The sequence below is a fragment of the Ipomoea triloba genome, chromosome 10, assembly GCF_003576645.1.
Source record: "Ipomoea triloba cultivar NCNSP0323 chromosome 10, ASM357664v1".
In the NCBI taxonomy this organism is placed as follows: Eukaryota; Viridiplantae; Streptophyta; class Magnoliopsida; order Solanales; family Convolvulaceae; genus Ipomoea; species Ipomoea triloba.
Genome location: NC_044925.1, coordinates 21,687,881 through 21,707,625, shown reverse-complemented (window position 1 = coordinate 21,707,625; position 19,745 = coordinate 21,687,881). Strand labels below are relative to the sequence as shown.

At 36.8% G+C, this 19,745-nt stretch overlaps 3 protein-coding genes across 7 annotated transcripts; 2 read left to right on the top strand and 1 right to left on the bottom strand.

Moving 5' to 3' along the window:
• Nucleotides 1–369: 369 nt before the first annotated feature.
• LOC116031737 lies at nt 370–4,490 on the top strand. 5 transcript variants are annotated; one of them, XM_031274029.1, is made up of 8 exons: nt 370–440; nt 565–716; nt 1,609–2,139; nt 2,683–2,827; nt 2,951–3,078; nt 3,214–3,276; nt 3,359–3,430; nt 3,526–4,490. In XM_031274029.1, exons 3-8 carry the CDS (start codon nt 1,948–1,950, stop codon nt 3,604–3,606), a joined length of 681 nt encoding a protein of 226 aa, XP_031129889.1. In that variant the 5' UTR covers nt 370–440; nt 565–716; nt 1,609–1,947; the 3' UTR covers nt 3,607–4,490. The 5 variants fall into 5 exon arrangements, with proteins under 5 accessions (XP_031129889.1, XP_031129892.1, XP_031129891.1 ...); XM_031274031.1 differs by lacking the exon at nt 370–440 and having other exon boundaries at nt 469–716; nt 1,609–1,749; nt 1,947–2,139; XM_031274032.1 differs by lacking the exon at nt 370–440 and having other exon boundaries at nt 465–716; nt 2,692–2,827.
• Nucleotides 4,491–4,899: 409 nt separating this feature from the next.
• On the top strand, nt 4,900–6,869 carry LOC116031736 (peptide deformylase 1A, chloroplastic). The gene is made up of 4 exons (XM_031274027.1): nt 4,900–5,716; nt 5,920–6,009; nt 6,095–6,162; nt 6,394–6,869. The coding sequence occupies exons 1-4, from the start codon at nt 5,291–5,293 to the stop codon at nt 6,632–6,634; spliced, it is 825 nt and encodes a 274-aa protein (XP_031129887.1). The 5' UTR covers nt 4,900–5,290; the 3' UTR covers nt 6,635–6,869.
• Nucleotides 6,870–7,158: 289 nt separating this feature from the next.
• Nucleotides 7,159–8,205, bottom strand: LOC116031738 (metallothiol transferase FosB 1-like). The gene is made up of 3 exons (XM_031274034.1): nt 7,955–8,205; nt 7,767–7,872; nt 7,159–7,648 (listed from the first exon to the last, which is right to left on the bottom strand). Exons 1-3 carry the CDS (start codon nt 8,107–8,109, stop codon nt 7,403–7,405), a joined length of 507 nt encoding a protein of 168 aa, XP_031129894.1. The 5' UTR covers nt 8,110–8,205; the 3' UTR covers nt 7,159–7,402.
• Between the last annotated feature and the right edge of the window lie 11,540 nt (nt 8,206–19,745).

The window sequence follows — 19,745 nt, the reverse complement described above, 5'->3', positions numbered from 1 at the left end:
ATTTAAAAAAAAAAAAAAAAAAAAAAAGATTTAGAACATGTACGCTCCGCTTTTCAAAAAAAGTAAAAGAACATGTACGCTCCGTATAAATTTCAAATCAATTCAATTGTTACCGGGGCGGATAAAAAAGTTTGGATGGAGTATGGACTCAGGCCGTGCGTCACAGGATAATCCTCGGATACCCTTTGTACGACGAAGATAGAGAGAAAAATAAAGTTTACCTGACACCTGCCTTTTAGGATTTAGGAAGCAGACAAAAACCCATATCGCCTCCTCCCGAGCCGAGCCGTTGAGCCGAAAACCAGTCGACCCGGTTTTTGAAGCAAAGAGATAAGGAGAAAAAAGCCAAGCAGTGACCGTACTAGTCGGTCTGGTCTCTCTTTCTCTCTCTCTCTCACATAGTTTTAGCAAGCAGGTCGTTTCTATTCTAATGGCAGTTGGTAAGCATTTAGTGTATGCTCTCTCTCTTCATTTCTCTCTCTCTCTCTATATATATATATATAATATTCGGATACACACTACTCTCACACTCTTCAATCCTCAAAATTGGTACAATTTTCTCAGAGAAGGCTAGCATTTCACCATAATCTGATTGCAAAACTGGAATTCTCGGCCTCTGAATCCCCTGTTTCCACTGTCCTCTCACTCTGAGCGGAGACGCATTGCATTTCCTTGCTCTTTAGCGCTGTTTCTAAATCCACACTACTTTTATCAAGGTACTCCTTGCTGCTTATTTCACGATGCTTTATTGATCTTCACGGCTTGAATTGTGATGCACAACTGAATTTGTTTCACTCAATAATTTTTTTTAATAATCAAAAGCTCTAATATTCTGATTCCTTGTTGATCTTTTTACAGTTATTTGAATGTCAATTTGGCTTTTCAAGAATTTGAATTTACCGAATTCTGGAGTTTCGGATTTTCAATGATATGCATGCGCGTGCATGTGTATTATGTTTTACTTAATATTTTGCAATTCAATTTACAGTAGAAGTAAAACTTTTGTTCATGCGAAAAAAAAAAGTTATTACTAGTAATGATTACATATTGACTTTTTATTTTCTAATTCTAACTCTAATGCTAATGAAGATTTCGTAGAAGTTTAGGGCTGTGAAATTATTAATGTAATCACAACGAGAAAGGGCCATTGATTTGAAGAGCTTTATTAAAAACAGATTGATGGCTATCAATCTGTAAACTGCAAATAGCTCGTTAACGATTGATTAGTATGTTTACTTTTTATATATATTTATTTTTAATAGATTTGAGAGTGTATTTAGTATATGGTAAATTTGTATTTTTGCTTGAATGTGCATATATGTATATATAGTATATAATTGTATACACTAGTCATTTATTGCAACCAAACTGAGCCCGTGATTCTCTTGCATTCATAATCAATGCTTGATGTCTCAATAGCATTCAACATTCCATTGCAAATTTCGTGTCAGTGTGCCAGATTTTTAGAATATTTACTACTATTATGTAGTCTTTTGCTTCTGTCTAGGTTCCAGAGTGTTTCATCCACATATCCCGCAGTCTCATGCACTGACATACTGAAACTGTGAACTCTGGATTACGTTGTGAAGGATAAATTTTGATTTTCAGGAGTTCAATTTGAAGATTGAGCTGTTCTTCTTAAATGCTGCTTCTGATTATATCCCCATTTCAGAGCTGAAGTCTATGAAGTTGAAATAAGTAGGTTGGAAGATTTGTGGAGGAGTATTGCTTTCCCATTTGTACTAATTGGTAATTTATTCCTTCCCAATTCATATTCTTTCTCAAAATCAAGAAACAGAAGAGAAAGGATTTTTGAATTATGTAGAATTCCAGCATTTTCGTGGAGCACTAGTAGCTAATTTAGTTGATCCCTGTTGATAACTTGAGTGGGTCATTGTGAAAAATTCCTTGCTCTTTGGATTAAGAGGACCAATTCACGCTAACAGAATGATGGGGACTGAACTATGTTCTTCTCGGGTCTTATCTCCTTTTCGTGAGGAGAGTGGTGATGAAGAATTGTCTGTTCTTCCAAGGCACACCAAAGTCGTTGTGACGGGAAACAATAGAACAAAGAGTGTTTTGCTTGGCCTGCAGGGTGTTGTCAAGAAGGCTGTTGGGCTTGGTGGTTGGCACTGGCTGGTATTACTCCACTCTCTTAGCACAATATATACAGTATATGCTTTCTATTTGTGGTTTTCTGGTTTGCATCTCTTTTCCTAGTTCACCACTGTTGATGTATGTGATTCCTTGTTTGCTGATGCCATTTGATCTTAACACTGATGCCTCATTGGCCACTTGCCAGTTAGTGGAGAAACTATCTTTCTTTATAGGGTATATTTGTAGCAAAATTTGATTTCCTTTATTTGAAATAATTCGTTCTCCACTTGTTATTTCAAAAGTTGTGATCATCTAAGCATAGCTGAAGAATCAGATTCATACATGACTGGTGATAAACTAATGCAAGAAAATAAATATGTTTATTTGAAGAAAGATTTGACTGTACTAAATCTGTTACCTGGAAGTTAAATAGAATGAAGGATGTAGAAATGAATTGTTATTTGGCCTCTTTTAATCATTTACTTGCTGTGTGGAAATACTATAATTTTTTCATCTGGTTCTTACTATTTAATGTTTATTATAAGAAGCCCTGTTGAGTCAGTTGCTAAATATTCGACATTGAAGGTTCTGAAGAATGGAGTTGAAGTGAAGCTCCAAAGGAATGCCTTGAGCGTGTTGGAGGCTCCCACTGGGGATGAAGATGATGATTATGACTTTGATGACTCTAGCAGTGGTTCTGAAGTTGGTGAAAAGGACAATCATCATTTTCGTAAGTTGTCACTTTGTGCACCTTTCTTACATGTCTAACTTTTTTATTTTTGTTTTTGTTTTTTTTTTTTTTTGTTTCTTAATTCATTTCTTTAATGATATTTAATCCTTTCTTATTTTTCAGCAACTGGCGTTGAGTACAGAAAGGTTAGCAAGCCAAGGGTTCGTTATACAAGGCCATGGGCAACAAAATCAAATAGTCGCAGTAGTAGCAAAGATGTTGAAACTAAATATTGCCATCTGTATCAACAGGTAAGTGAAAAACATTTCACTTTTATCTATTACTTTATCCTAGTTACCCTGGTGTTTTTAGAAAACCAAAAAAAAAAAAATCAGTATGAGATTGTTTTGTTTTGGACTAAATGTCTTCACTGTTGAATTTATCAGAGAGTGAACTTTGCAAAACTAGGAACCAGCTCATTGTGGAGATATTGGCGAAGCCACAACCTCGTAAGTTTCTGTGTTAATTTCCTAGCAGATTGTTCCAGGTCTTGGCTTGCAACTAAATCAGTACCTTCACGTTTTTATTTAGGCAAGTATAAGTACTCCCAACCCCACTAAGGATCAATTGGTTAACGCAGTACAACGGCATTTTGCTGCACAGGTTTGTCTCCCTCCTCCCTCCCTCTAAAGACAAAACTGCATTTCTTGTCTTTTTAGTAAAACTCTAATTCGTTCCGGTCCATTACTATGTTTCAGCGGGTCGACGAGGTGCAAGTGGTGGTGGAATTCATCCGTGCTGCCAAGAGACTCAGATCAGCTGACCTGCATCGAGATTGATCGGTGAAAGACTCTGTGTGTGTTCGGGTTGTAATATATATATATATCCCTCTCTCTATATATAAATATATGCATGCATATAACGTATATACATATGAACCCTAACTTAGTCCGCTAATTATAAACTTACAAATGAAAGAGTGGGAGCTTCTTTGTCAGCTCACTCCCACCTCCTCTCTCGGATCCTAACCTTGTATTATCATCGGCATTTGACCCATCTTATATTTATAACCCGTATATCCCTACCCCTCTACTCTTCTAGATTGTTCTGCTCATATATATATATACTATATATGCTTGTACGTATTAGTGTGAGCATGTGGGGTATTGAAGATATTTTGTGGGAGGGAGGTATACCCCCATACCCATACGTATCCACCGCATCCCAAATATGATATGTGTGCCAGGTTGTTATTAGGTGAGTGGGGGTGATGGTGACAGGAAGTAGGGTGTGTTGTTTCATTGTTTGCTAGAAAGTGCATTAAATATGCACCAACCAACCGTGGAGATACTTGATGGGAGCGAAAGGTTGATTGGTTTACGCGCTTCAAATATTCAAAACAGCATTAGTGGGTTTGGGGTTTATAATAAGTAGGGGTCTCTTTCTCCTCACGTTAGGTTGGTATCAACCATTCTCCCACTTGGCCCCCCCGAAAGATTTGGTGGGAAAGGTTAGAGAGGCTGCTCTAGATTTGCTTCATTATTGTGGTTTTTGTGGGCCCCGCCTGTCTCCTCTATAGAGGTCTTCTACTTGTCTTTAGTTTACTAATCCGCATGATTTAGCTCAATAATTTGTTATCTTCAACAGTGGAGTAAGTTCCATTTGTTAACATAAACGTGTGGTTGGGACATTCTTAATAAAGACAAAATATGTTGCCATACAATTATCAACAGCTACTAATGCTTTTTTGCATTGTGCGGAGGAGCTAAATTGCGCAATTCCAATCAACTGGATATCAGGATTGGGAGATCAAACATAGCTTAAGAAAAAAAGAATAAGAATTTGTGGTGGCTGTTAAATTCATTTTGATCTGTTAGATTAGGGTCAAACCTCAGTGGATCAAGTAGATGCATCCTAACGCTCAAGAGTCAAGTCCTCTTTGGGTTGGTCCACCCTAAAGTGATTCACTATATTTGAATTGAAATTATTACGGAGTATTTCTTAGATATGTATCCTTTATAAATAGCTAATACGAGGAATTACAATGATATTTTTTTGTCTCAAATAAAAGTTAAAACAGATAGATGGATTAAATGTTTATATTTATATATTATATCTTCAACCGTCAACACCAATAACATAAAAGAAAAACAATTATAATGTTTTTGCGCACAAATTACAACTATGCCGTTATTAACCATGTCATTTTTTCTTTTTCTTTTTTTAAAGAATATCAATTGAATTTGGCCCAATAACAAAAACGTTGAACTTCACCTTGATTAAATTGGCCAGGATTAAACAAGATGTTGAAACATTCACTTAGAATGTGTTGGGTCAATCTATAAAGTCCATTTTTCATTCATACCCATGAATAATTGGGCTTCTCAAATCTCAATGCAGATTGGTTCATAAAATCAAACCAAAACTGAGATCAGGTAACCCGGCCCGCTTCGCCATGATAGTTCTCCTCGGAGAATCGGAGCAAAATCGTATCTACTACAGGCTACAGCGGTAGAGTCGGCAATGGAGACCATCCAACGACTCACGCACCGTCTTCTTCCCATTCCCTTTACCAGAAAATGCCTCTCGAAAGCCCCATTCCACACCCGCCCAATCTTAGGGTTGCAACGCACAACGAAACCCATATTCCGACCCGATAATTCTTACATTGAACCAATTTCGAGCTCCAATTTGTCATTTGTAAGAAGCCGCGGCTCTTCTCCTGCTACTGCAAGAGCGGGTTGGTTTCTGGGCATGGGAGAGAAGAAACAGACATTGCCAGACATCGTCCAAGCTGGCGACCCGGTTCTCCACGAGACAGCTCGGGAAGTTAATCCGGATGAAGTCGGGTCGGAGCGGATCCAGAAGATCATAGACGACATGGTAAAGGTTATGCGAAAAGCTCCAGGAGTTGGCCTTGCTGCTCCTCAAATTGGAATTCCCTTCAAGGTCCGTTTGCCTCACAACCAATTCATTCCTCTTTATATTTCATTTTCTACTTTCATTTACAAGCATTAGTTCTTATATACTATTGGATTTGTCTGTATAAAAGAAGGGGGAAAGAAAAATTAAATAAAAATTTTGACAATGACACAATGAATCAATGATATAAGTGGGATAGGTTAATTGCTAATTACTGTAATTGTTGACAGATAATTGTGCTTGAGGATACGAAAGAGTATATAAGTTATGCTTCACCCAAAGAAATTAAAGTACAGGACAGGCGACCTTTTGATCTTCTGGTATGTCAACATTTTCAAAGTGATTTATTCTTTGTTACTGATAATTGAATTACATAAATCTCAGAGTTTTTCTTTACTCATGCAGGTGATTATAAATCCCAAACTTAAAAAGAAAGGTGACAAAACCGCCCTGTTTTTTGAAGGGTGCTTAAGGTAAGAGAGGAACAACTGGATTCTTCCCCAATCCTAGTTTTCAGATTGAGCTCTCCTCTTTGTTTGACCTTTAAGGATAAACACTAAGACTAGTTCATGCCAACTCATATCTGATGTGATAAACTTTCTTTTCTCAACCTACTCCATTAGAAAATTATCCCAGTAACGTATTCAAAGTGCCCAAGTTATCCCAGGAACAACTGAAAGATGTATTCTTTAAATGATTTGCAGTGTTGATGGGTTTAGAGCGGTGGTGGAAAGACACTTGGAGGTTGAGGTCACGGGTTTGGATCAAACTGGGCAACCAATTAAAGTGGATGCTTCAGGTTGGCAGGCCAGGATATTACAGCATGAGTGTGATCACTTAGAGGGAACCCTCTATGTTGACAAGATGGTTCCAAGAACATTCAGAACTGTAGATAACTTGTATTTGCCTCTCGCCGCAGGATGTCCTAAACTAGGCTCCAGATAGCTTCTTCTTCTTCTTCCCTCAAAGCCTCATTTCATTCTTCACCATCCCTTTACATATACTGTGAGATTTCCCATTGCTTGTCTGTTGTTTCAAGATGGGATGGGACAAACTTTTTTATGGTTTTCCTTTTAAGATCATATTTTAGTTTTGTGTTACATATATATTTTTTGGTGTGATGAGGAAAACCCCTCTTTTGGGTGTAGGTAATTCTGTCTTGTGATTCTAGCTGACAAAAGATCGACCATTAAGTAAATCAGCCTAAGTTATTCCTAGTTGATCAAGAATCTGAACTCGGTTCTTGATTACAAGTGTTGAATAAAGAAGTAAATCAGCCTAAATTATCCTTAGGTGACCAAGAATTTGAACTCGTGATTTGATTACAAGTGTGAATCTCTTAACATAAGAGCGGGTTGCCTGTTTTGTTGGCTGGGGTTACCCTTTGTTTTGCTTTGTTTTGTTATATTTTGATATGAAATTATTTTGTTATATTCTGATATGAAAGATAAAGGAAGAGTGAAAATTGATACGCAACCAAATATAAGTAGGTACTTTACTTTTACGAAACTAATGCCTTGTGATCACTGATCAGCCATGGGCTACAAGATGAAGGATAAACCAAAGGAAAAAAAAAACACTAAGGTAACACAAAAACAAAACAAAACCAAACACATAATCAAATACAATGGATACGAATTAAATATGCCTAAATCTCCATCTATCTGTTCTCAGGTGAAGGCCAAGAAAAGATTGAGGTTGTGGTGGTCTGATCTAGACATGAATGTGTTGGTGCTGAGATTGCATCATCTGGATATTGTGCCTGGAACATGACCTGGGCATCTCGCCGGCCAGAGGAACCACCGGAAGATTATCGCAGTTGCAGATCTCTATCATGAAGCCGTCGGGGTCGTGAAAGAAGAGCTGATCCACGTAAATCCCTCCTTCTTCCACCCTTTGCCTCACCCACTCTATTTCCATATCCTTCAGCTTCTTCTCCACTGCATCCATGCTCTCGCACTATATACATATCATGATCATCAATTTATGTACTAGTAAATTACACGTGCGACGCACTGATTAATTAAATATTTTTAATTAATGATGAAATTATAAAGAATTCTAATATTTGAAATACCTGGAAGGAGATATGGTTATCTTTGGGATTGATTTCGCTTTTCTTTGGCAATTTCTCAGGGTCTTCAGATTGAAGGAGATGAATTCCAATTCCGTAGCTAAACAGCCTGCATGTTATTGTAGAAATGAAACCAACAACGTAACATTCAAACACCCATAACGTCAGAATTATTGAAATAACATACATACCAAGCTCCATTGAAATCGAAGGAACCGGGCCTTCTAACAGGGACAAAACCCAGAATGTTCTTGTAGAAATCGATCGATTCCTCCACCGATCTGCACACGATCGAGATGTGATTCAGAGACTTGAGGGCCAATGGGTTTTCAGTATTTCCCTTCATTTTTTCTTTTTTCAAGATAATAATAATCTGGATTGAGGAGTTTCAAGAAAACAAATGACTGCGAAGAGAGGAAACCGGGAGGAGAGAATAGATGATGATGATGAGATGCAAGAATGCAATACGAGAGGGTGGTAATATAGGAGAAGAGAGCGCTTACGTGTCAGATGTTCAATTGGTTGACACGTAGATCCCACGTTGCTGAGTCAGGTCGTAACGTCATAATCCTTTCTCCCTCACCAATTTGGTTTCACAAATTTCCAACTTTTTTTCTCATGAAATATTTAAATTTTAGTAATCAAATACAAATTAACTAAATAAAATTATGCATCATGCTGGATTCCACTTTCAAATGTACCTCCAACACTATTTTTTTTTCTTTTAAATACAAACTGACCCTATTACATTGTAGATTGAAGCACAAAGAGTCAATATTCTCATAACCTCCCATATGAGAGAGTCACTACATGCCATCTGAGCACAAGGCGCAACACTACTTCTCGATTGGATTTTTTTAAAAATAATTGATTTATTTTGTATTGCGTAATGAGGTCAATCAATTCATAAATAGTTAATAATTATAAAAAAAAATTTATTACTATATTAGGAGGTCAACATTAAAAAATAAATTTCTATAATAGGAGGTAAACATTAAAAATAATAATTAATTCCCTATATGTAATTCGATGCAGTTTTAATGATCATCATTCTTTGTAAGATTATTACTATTATATTATTTGAGATATTATATTGTGTCTAATTGCCGTAGCGGTCATAATTCATTAATTGTTTAAAAATATTTATTTAATAATTAATATTTTAATTGAAATAAATAGATTGTATGCTAACTCTTTCAATAAATAAAAAATATGTAGTAATATATAAAAATCATTAAAAAAATCAATTCATAATTATTTATAATGTACAAAACATAAGTTTTAAAAACCAAAAATAAAGGACATTCCCATCTTTTGTAGGTATTGCCAAATGTCATATTCATCATTTTTTACATGCTACATTTGGATTTCAAATACATCCTTCACTAGTTAAATTTATTACTCCGTAGTATGTAGAGATGGTGGGGCTGGTCAGCCCACTAGACCTAATGAGTGACCAGGGCCAAAATACTTATTTAGTCTATAACACCTTACGGGACTTTTGGTTGGAGGGAAGAAATTATGTGAGAAAAAAATTGTGATTCCATGAAAGATGAATAATGTAGGAATAAAGTGGTAATTTAAATTCAAGTGTTTGGTTTGCAAAAATATAATTACTGGAAATTTCAATTTTAATGTTTGGTATATACGGGAATTGAAAGAAAATAAATAGTATAAAGTCCAAAATGCCCAAACATATTATTATTATTATTATTATTATTATTATTGATCCTAAATGACTAAATTCAAATTTGGCTATTGAAAATTTATGTAACACATTGAAAATAAACTTTAAAATTGCATAACGAAAGCAATAAAATAAATAAGGGGGTTTTGAGAAAACATATTTGATTGAAGTTGGACTACTGATTGACGTTCTGTGTTGAAAGTAGAAGAATAATACATATTATAATCGAAAGAGAGAGGTCAAACATAAATTTTATGTTAAAAAAAGGGGGTAATTTTGTCTCAACGTTATTTTTTTTCTTCATAAAATTCACGGAATTGAAATACCAAGGGGGCATGAGATTCTAATTACGTGAAATTGCAATTCCTTCCAACCAAACGAATGAATTTGTTTACCTCCAGAATTATGTGGGAATGAAATTGTAATTCCCTCCAACCAAACGCTTAAAGTTCAAGGTTAATATTATATCAATTCCAAATTTTTATACCATTTTTACTCCATGTTAACGTTTCATGCTCTTATATATCCAAAAAAGAAGTGGCTCACCATTTTTATTCATTCTTTTCTTTTTTCTTTTGTCTGAACAATATAGTTTGAGCATATGGATGAAGTTATATTCTACTTGAGCACACCTATAATTTTTCAGAATTCAAAGTGATAGGCATAAATTGAATACTATGGTAAGGATGGAGAGAAATCAGGTCAGCACATACATGTGTCCAAATTGTAACCCCCTCTATATAACCTATGCTCCCACCATTGAGTCAACCACTGCACCACCTAGCCCTTAGATTGGTCGATCAGCCTTTTGAGCAAGCGTAGCATCTAAACTTGCATCATATCATCAGCCCCTCCCCATTAGATATTTTCATTAGATATTTTTGAACCAGATTTTGAGAAAGCATTGGTGAAGTGAAAGAGAGTGGGAGAGAGAATGGTATTGAGGTCCTCCGGCAAGGAGGAGGTTTTTGCAGAAAATATGGGCCCCACTGCTTCCTCATGCCAATCTCACGCGAGCAGCGTGAAGGCCACAATGGCGTCCAGAGGGTGCGTGCACTGCACGCGCCAATTGGGCGCGTAAATGGTGTTGTTTCAGTTTTTTTTTTTTGTTATTTTTTTTCTCTTTCTTAATCACACTTACAAAAACTCTTTAAAAAAAAAACTCACTATTGAGGATGACCTCATATACATGAAGCACTTAAAACTGTCATATTGCTGTCAAACACATCACTTACACCAACCAACTAGAGGAAGTTGCATCCGCCTATGCTATAGATGTCATCATATTATTTGTATTCTTAAGCTAGTATAAACACCCGATATAACCATTTTAGGAGGGTAAATAGTAACATATTGAAATTAGAACTTTTCAACCTCCTGAGATTCTCCTTATCGTACTTTATTTTATATCATTGACGTACTAAGTCTAAAAATGTTAAAAGCAACTATAAATATTTTTTGATTGTACATTATAACACCATACCTAATTCTTAATTAAATTAAAATTCTTACATTAGAACTAAGATAATACATTAAAAAATGCCATATTATATATTCTTTGAACATTGAATAAAAAAAGTATGGAAGTTAGTTCATCTTCCCTCCAAGATGCATTTGCACGTTTTAAGTAGTCCTAAATTAGCTATGATATGATGCATGCATTCCTGCCATGGCCGGACCAAGTAGATATAGATGCTTCAATCAATCATTTTAAAAAAACTCCAAAAACAAAACAACAAAAGATACTAAGCAGGTTGCGGGTGTGACATAACTTTATTCATACCATCACTCTATTACTAAAACTAGGAAAAAACATTCCTTAATATATATATGTTTAATATCCTACAAGCTAGGTTAGTTCATACAATTTACTATAAAGATGTATGCAATATATGAACTTCACATATTGTCCTCTCATTATTTTATATATTGATTCATTATTTTTAGCTGAATTGATTACAGTAATATTCTATATAAATCACAATTTAAAAGTTTAAGCATAGTGTGAATATTGACAACTTTTTTTTTAATTTTCTTCTTCTTCTTTAGGGTAATATATAATATAATGTAATGAATTTCATAATAGTTAACAAAGAAGTGGTCACATTATTCTCAACAATCATGTGTAAAATGTAATAATCTATTAAGCTGTCGTGTCTATTATATTATAAATGGAAATGAACGGTGATTTGGATTAAGTTGAAATTTGAATATTTAGAATAGGCGTATAGTTGTATTATTGTATATGAATATCTTATTAATAATTTATGCACATTATAAACAATTTGTTTAACAATTGCTCAATATTTAGATTATTATACTAATGGGTAAATTATTAACATTATTATTCAATCACTGAGTAATTTACTCTAATATGACTCACACTTGACCTTTCTTTATGTTATGATGGTACAATTTGCTAATTATATTAATTGTTTTCATAAAAAAAGGTTGTCACTTCTCTTAAAATAAATATATATATGTTATTCCAAGGCTGGCCTCTAAAACCGGCCCCAAGTAGAAGTTATTCTCACCTAAGAGTCCATATCCAAGTCCGGATTGATAGGCCATGACTTAGTCTCGTGGCCACCCTAATTTTAGAGGTTTTGTTGGGTCTGTACCTGATAAATATTACTTTGTCTTAACCTAGAGTCATAGACAATCATATTCAATATCTTATTCTTACACAATATCCCTTGTAATTAATATTCTTTCATTTGTCCACGAAATATAATTACAATTATTTTCTTTACTATTTTATCGAGTTAATACCCAATTTAGTCCTCGACTATATAGTGAGGGTTTTCTCGATTTAGTCATAAACGATTTTTTATGCTTTAATTAGATCTTGTACTTTGATGGTTTTACCCAATTGAGTCCTTGGCTATTAGAATCAATAACTAAATCGAGAAAATTCGTTATAATCTAGGACTAAATTGAGTAAAATCACTATAGTCGAAAACTAGTTTAAGTAAAACTATTATAGTCGATGACTAAATTGTGTATTAATTGAGGTGAAATTATCAAGCTATCTAAATAGAGGAGTCAATTGAGTAAAATCATCAAAGTTGAGGACCTAATTAAGCACAAAAAATTGTTTAGGACTAAATCAAGAAAAATCACTATAGTCGAGGTTTAAATTGGGTATTATTTATGCGAGCTTATTGATTTGTGCATACCTAGCTTGGATCATCAATTTGTTCCACCACATATTCATATATAAAATATATTCAAAATTTACAGAAGGACTGGGCAAGTGAATGGAGTATGATTTTTGTATTTTTATTATCACAAGTTCAATTTGTGCCAACATTCTTTTAGTCGAACATGTTACGTAATAGCACGCAAACTACCCAAGAGCCGAGTTATTTAGTGCATGCACTCCCTCGTCACCCAAAAAAACATGGAAATTGCATATAATATATATTCAAAATTTTTGATCTCTCATTCGGATACCTCCTAATAAATATTTAGAAAATAAAGAATATTTCTAAAGAAATAATTTCTCTTAAAATTGTGTCGGTTTCTTTATTTTACAAGACAACATCAAAGTAGGATGTAGTAAAGTCTTTTCTTATGTTCAAAATTTTTGAGTGCCTCTCATTTCGTTGCAACCTACAAAAAATGGAATAATTTTCTTTTTTAATAATTGCATACTATTTTTGAGTTCTACTGACTCTGTTATAATATAGTATCTGGTTATAGCTACTTTCTCAACCTACTAAAGCACAAAGAGTCAACAGATGCCTCCACTGAGGCTCGAACCCACTCCCTTCTACATGGGAGTGTACACCGGGTGCCGCTTGACACAAGGCCTTTGGCAATTATGTACTATTTAATCACAAATATTTATTTAAACTATATACTATATAACTTTAGTGGGCTTTCTGTCGTACCCAAAACAAAAATACTATATAACTCTATTTGCTTTTAAGGTTAGGAATAACTTAGGATGTTGGATTTATGTTAAATTTGTTTTATTTGCTCATAGATTCCACGTCTGTGAAGTTTGGTTTTTGTCTACTTGGTTACGTTAAGCCTTTATGTAATTATAATAGGATAATTGATAATATATAATGGTTAACAACGAAAAAGTATTTTTGGGTAATTAAATTAGTTTGCATTAGATTTAGAGAAATTATTTATTGTTAATACCTTGTCAACTTTGCACTAAACTCAAGTATTTAAGTGCAGTAATTAAGAAAATGACAAATGTGACAGCAGCTCAGTTCGTGCAGTCCAACTCTTCTGCCAATTACTTTCACATGATATTAATTATTCACTTCTTGTGCCACAACTAGCTAATAGCATGTGAAGTTGTAGTTGGTTTATTAAATGGGAATATTTTTGAATGCCATACAATAGAATAGAATACTCATTATTGGAGAATAAGGGAAAAGAGCAAAATAGCCAAGGGCATTCTTGTAATCGTTAGAATTAGTTGCAACCGTAAGCTACTGCCACCTTTATAACCTTGTGTATACACGTGCTGCAGTGTAATGAAAATAACCGCAACATTCAACCAATCATTCTCTTCCCTCTCGTTTCTTTACACTTCGTTTACATCGCAATATGGTATCAGAGCGGCGACCGGGAAGCTATGCGGCTGCCGTCTCTGGCACCGTAGAATCTAACCAGAGAACGCCACTTGATCGCTCACCAGCCCGAGGAGTCAATCCGCAGAGGAGCTCGACGCCGCAGAGGAACGGGAATGCAGATGACATCGAGAATCCTCTCTTTCTGAGTAGCACCGAGAATGCGAATGCTACTCTTGTTAGCCCTCCCCTCACAGGCAGCGGGAACTATGCAACCTGGAGCATCTCCATGCGAAATGCGTTGGAGGTGAAGAACAAGTGGACGATTGTCAATGGCAGCACAGTCGCGCCGGACAGATCGCACAGCCAATACGCCGCCTGGAGGCGGTGCAATCTCATGATCTGTGCTTGGATCGTGAAATCGGTTCATCCGTCTATTGCTCAGTCCATTATGCGTATGGACAAAGCCAAGGAGGTGTGGAACGATCTAAAGAAGAGATTCGACCAAAGAGATGCTCAGCGAATCTCCTCTCTACAAACTGAGATTTATGCTTTAAAACAAGGTAATTTGTCGGTGAACGATTACTTCACGAAATGCCGAACGCTCTGGGAACAGATGAACGAGCTCAGACCCCTACCGATCTGTCGATGTGATCCGCGATGCTCTTGTGAACTTCTTGATGAAATAAGGATCGAACGTGAGGTCGATCAGGTCATCAGGTTTCTCCAAGGTCTGAATGATGAGTATAATACCTTGAAATCGGGAGTTCTTGTTCTTGATCCCCTACCAGACATGCACAAAGTGTTTGTGATGGCGGAGAAGACCGAGAGACAACTGAATTTTGTGAATCTTACTATGACTGGCTTGGAGCTTAACCACGCCAATGCTGTTCAGACCAACCAAGAAAATACAGAGGACATTGATGAGCACAAATGATGAGTGTAAAAAGGGTGTAATGTCGTTCCGCTGAGGATTGGTGTTATGGCACGAAACTGTGTGAATTACCAGGCACTAGAGTATATGAATTTATAGAATCCAAGTAACAAAGACTGAATGATGTGGAATAAAAGAAAGCAATTGATTAAGGTGTAAACTGTATGATAAAAGGTATGGGCCAGATTAGGGGGATTGTAACCTTGATGTTCTAACAAACTCAGGATTAGGGAAAGAATAATTAACCAAGAGATATATGGGCAATGCATAGAAGAATTCTACTCAGCTACTTTCGTAATCAATAAGAGAATTAGGCTAAGATTGCCCCACTGTCGTGATGCATCAACCATAACCTTAAGCACCTAAGCATTGTAAGCCCCCAAAATTACCTCTACTTTCATAGCAGGAAAATTAGGTTGAAATTGGTAAGGCTCGAGGTCTTCATCCAACTGTCGTTGTAATGAATCCCTCTCATAGACTAGCAATTAATTGTGGCCACAAACCAATAACTAGTGCAAAGAAATCCCCAAATCAACATAAACCCTAGGTAAAAGATTCAATCCCTTTATGCAATTAAACATAAATCGAACATCAAGATTAACAATGGACCCCTAATCCAAACCCATAAACGAATTACTCCCTCATGATGGGAGTAAACACAGCAAAGCAAGAATTAAAGATGGAAGACATGGCTGCAATATTAAAGAATAAAAAGGTAAACTTTACTAACAATTCTTCAAAGTAAAACTGATCCGAACAATGATGCCAAGCTTCAAACTGAATTCAATGATGTAAATCCGCTGTATTCTATGCTATGGAAAACTCTCAAGAAGGTAAAAACTGCACTAAGCTGAAACTAGGGTTCGGAACTCTGTAAAATATCAGAAACGCGACTTAAATACTGGACAGCAGCCGGGTCACGGCCGCCATCACGGTCGGGATCGTGGCCGTGATGCGGCGTGGCCGACTGCTTGTCCGTAGTGGGGATCACGGCCGTGAGGCAGGCCGTGATGCGGCCCTCTGGTCCTCTTCTGGCTCCTTTTGTGTTCTGTTGCTCCTTTCCGGCCCGGGGTGGATTCCTTATGTCTCGAAAACTGGTCCAAGATGACTGAAAATCCTTCCTTTGCTCCTCATTTGTGAATAAACTAGACATGATCAAATATAACACACAAACGAGCCTTAAATGTATCAAGGTAAAGAAATTAAGCAACAAAAACTCTTGATTCGTGGGGCAAATAAAGGTATAAAATCATGTGTATCAGACATCATAGCAGCAGCTTTCAATCATCACAACGGCAGGAAGAACAATTTTAATAGTTTCCATGGTGGAAATAAAACCGCAAAGTGCACTTACTGCGGTATGACAGGACACACAATCGAGAAATGCTACAAGAAACACGGGTTCCCCCCTGGATGGGTACCCGGTTACAAATCTAAAGGGAAACAGCAGTCTGGTATGGCAGCTTCCACCTCTGGAAACAGTGACAATGGTAGCACAAATGAGCAGCTTCAAAAGATAATTTCATTGTTGTAGACTCAAATGGGACACAATCAGCCCCCCACCACTGCAGTAGTCACACTCAAACCAAATTTCATCAATGAATCTCTCACGAATGAAGGCAAGTCTCCTATCCATAATATCGTTAACTCTGTTGCTTTACATACCTCTACTTGGATCCTGTACTCTGGGGCTACTGACCATATAGCTTGTTCACTGGATTTCTTTGACAATTATCAATCTGTGGTAAAAACAGTAGTTAATTTTCCTGATGGGAAACAAGCAGCAGTTGATCACATTGGTGATATAAGACTAAGTGACAGTATATGTTTGAGAAATGTCTTGCATATACCATCTTTCCAATTCAACATTATATCTGTCAGTAGGTTGCTTCAAACCTCACCATCATGTGTGCTAATATTTACTTCTGATCAGTGTCTTCTTCGGGAGAGTCATGGGAAGACGACTGGTTTTGCTAAAAAGGATGGGGGACTATATCTGCTAATTGATGCTCCAGTTGCTCAACACAGTAGAAATAAATGCGTTGCTGTAACATGTAGTGCTGAAATTTGGCACCAACGTTTAGGACATTTTCCTATGAATAAAATGCATCTTGTTACTGATATTCATGTTGGTCATTCAAAATTCCCTGCGTGTGATGTTTGTCATTTTGCAAAACACAAAAGATCTTCCTTTAATCTGAGTAGTAGTATGACAAAATCTTGTTTCGAATTGATTCATGTTGATATTTGGGGCCCTTTTGTGGTTCAATCTTTAGGAGGTGAAAGGTATTTCCTTACTATAGTTGATGACTATTCAAGATACACATGGATTCATTTGATGAGGAATAAATCTGAAGTACAGGGGCTAATAAAAATGTTCCAGAAAATGGCTAACACACAGTTTGGTTTGTCTGTTAAGATCATTCGAAGTGATAATGGGCTAGAGTTCAATATGAGAGAATTTTTCAGTGATAATGGTATAATTCATCAAACAACATGTGTCAACACACCACAACAAAATGCCGTCGTGGAAAGAAAACACCAACATATTCTGAATGTAGCTAGAGCTCTCCGATTTCAAGCCAAATTACCCTTGGAATTCTGGGGTCAGTGTGTTCTACATGCAACTTTTATCATTAATCGGCTTCCATCTCATGTTACACAGTGGTTAAGTCCCTACAAAAGGCTATACGGGAAGGAACCTGATTTAAGCAACTTGAGGGTATTCGGTTGTTTATGCTATGCCTCCACTCTCCCACATTCTCGACACAAGATGGCTGCCCGAAGCAGAAAATGTGTTTTTATTGGTGTGCCTGCAAACATCAAAGGGTATCTTCTCTATGACTTGTTTGATAATTCCACTTTTGTATCACGAGATGTTACATTTTATGAAGCTCAGTTTCCATTTGATAAAGGGGAATGGCAGCCAGCAGAGTCCAATACCTCAACAGATGATCCTTCATTGCCTATTATACCTACAATGAATTGTGAAGAATTTAATTTTCAAGCTCATAAGGATATCCAGTCACAGGCAGAAGATGACCCTATGGATAATATTATTCACTTGGGGTCCTATAAAGAACACAATAATGGCAGTTTCTCTCACTCTGGTTTCATGCAGGTTAACAGCCATATTGATGAGGGCACTCAGATTTTGGAAAATACTGGCAGTAACATCAATGAGCCATTGAACAACACTGATTCATTAAATGGTAGCAGCTCAGCGCCCATTGATTATCCAACAGATAATAGAAGCAATCTTTCAAGCCCTATTAATGTGATAGAAGAAACAGATGATGTGCAGCATGACATTAACCCAGTGCAGCCTAGAAGATATGGCAGACAGAGACATATGCCACTTCGTTTGCAAGATTTTTACTGTGATTCGGTGATATGCAAGTCCACTCCCCACACTCTTTCAAAGGTGGTATCCTATGCTATGCTTGAGCCCTCTCATAAGGTGTTCTCCATAGCAGTTAACACAATCAGTGAACCAAAAACATATGCTTAGGCTGTCAAACATGAGTGCTGGCAGAAGGCGATGATAGCAGAAATAGAGGCCCTCCAAAACAATAACACCTGGGAACTAACCGATCTCCCTCCCGGTAAGATTCCCATTGGATGCAAATGGGTTTTCAAGACTAAGCTAAAATCTGATGGCACTTTAGAAAGACACAAGGCAAGACTTGTGGCAAAAGGGTATACTCAGCAGCTTGGTGTGGATTATCTTGAGACATTTTCCCCAGTAGCAAGAATTACCACCATTCGTACATTCTTGGGAGTGGCTACTTCAAAGGCATGACACATTCACCAGTTGGATATCAATAATGCCTTCCTTCATGGTGATCTCAATGAGGAAGTCTATATGGTTTTTCCACCAGGTTTCCAAAAGGAAAACTCAAATCAAGTATGCAGATTACTGAGATCATTATATGGGCTCAAACAAGCCAGCCGACAATGGAATGCGAAACTCACTGCTGCCCTATCTCACATTGGTTTTAGGCAGTCAAAAGCTGATCCCTCTTTGTTCACCAAAGGGAATGATGAAAACTTCATAGCTCTGTTGATCTACGTTGATGACATCTTGGTAGCAAGTGCCAAATTAGATCTGATTCAAGAGTTAAAACTATTCTTGGACAGAACTTTTAAAATCAAGGATTTAGGTACTCTTGGCTACTTCTTGGGGATTGAGGCACACACAACAGAAAAAAGACTCAATCTGTGTCAAAGCAAATACGCTCTGGAAATTCTAGATGAAGCTGGCTTCTTGGGCTGCAAACCCGCTAACACCCCTATGGTTCACAATTCAAAATTAACTCATGATGGCACCCTGCTTACTGATGCTAGCTGTTACAGAAGACTGGTAGGGAAACTATTATATCTCACGGCCACAAGGCCGGACATCACTTATGCCATCCAACAGTTAAGCCAGTTCGTAGATGCCCCGACAGACCAATACTTGACAGCTGCACATCGGGTCCTACGATACATTAAGGGCTCTCCAGGTCAAGGCATCTTCTATCCAGCAAACTCAGATACTCAGCTCAAAGTTTTCTCAGATTCAGACTGGGCTGCATGTAGTTAAACCCGGAGATCAATAACAGGCTACTGCATTTTCTTAGGATCATCTCTAATCTCATGGAGGTCCAAGAAACAGCCCACCGTATCAAAGTCCTCATCCGAAGCAGAGTATCGAGCCTTGGCTGCCTCAGTATGTGAAACTCAATGGCTCACATTCCTTCTTCAAGACTTGCATATTGAGACAAGTAAGCCAGCAACTCTGTTCTGTGACAGCAAGTCAGCAGTTGCCATAGCAGAAAACCACG

Coding starts and splice junctions, on each gene's coding strand:
- LOC116031737 (XM_031274029.1), top strand. CDS start 1,948: ATGATGGGGACTGAACTATGTTCTTCTCGGGTCTTATCTCCTTTTCGT. Junction 2,140..2,682: donor TTGGTGGTTGGCACTGGCTG/GTATTACTCCAC, acceptor TCGACATTGAAG/GTTCTGAAGAATGGAGTTGA. Junction 3,431..3,525: donor AACGGCATTTTGCTGCACAG/GTTTGTCTCCCT, acceptor ACTATGTTTCAG/CGGGTCGACGAGGTGCAAGT.
- LOC116031736 (XM_031274027.1), top strand. CDS start 5,291: ATGGAGACCATCCAACGACTCACGCACCGTCTTCTTCCCATTCCCTTT. Junction 5,717..5,919: donor AAATTGGAATTCCCTTCAAG/GTCCGTTTGCCT, acceptor AATTGTTGACAG/ATAATTGTGCTTGAGGATAC. Junction 6,010..6,094: donor GGCGACCTTTTGATCTTCTG/GTATGTCAACAT, acceptor TTACTCATGCAG/GTGATTATAAATCCCAAACT.
- LOC116031738 (XM_031274034.1), bottom strand. CDS start 8,109: ATGAAGGGAAATACTGAAAACCCATTGGCCCTCAAGTCTCTGAATCAC. Junction 7,873..7,954: donor TTCGATTTCAATGGAGCTTG/GTATGTATGTTA, acceptor AATAACATGCAG/GCTGTTTAGCTACGGAATTG. Junction 7,649..7,766: donor ATAACCATATCTCCTTCCAG/GTATTTCAAATA, acceptor ATATGTATATAG/TGCGAGAGCATGGATGCAGT.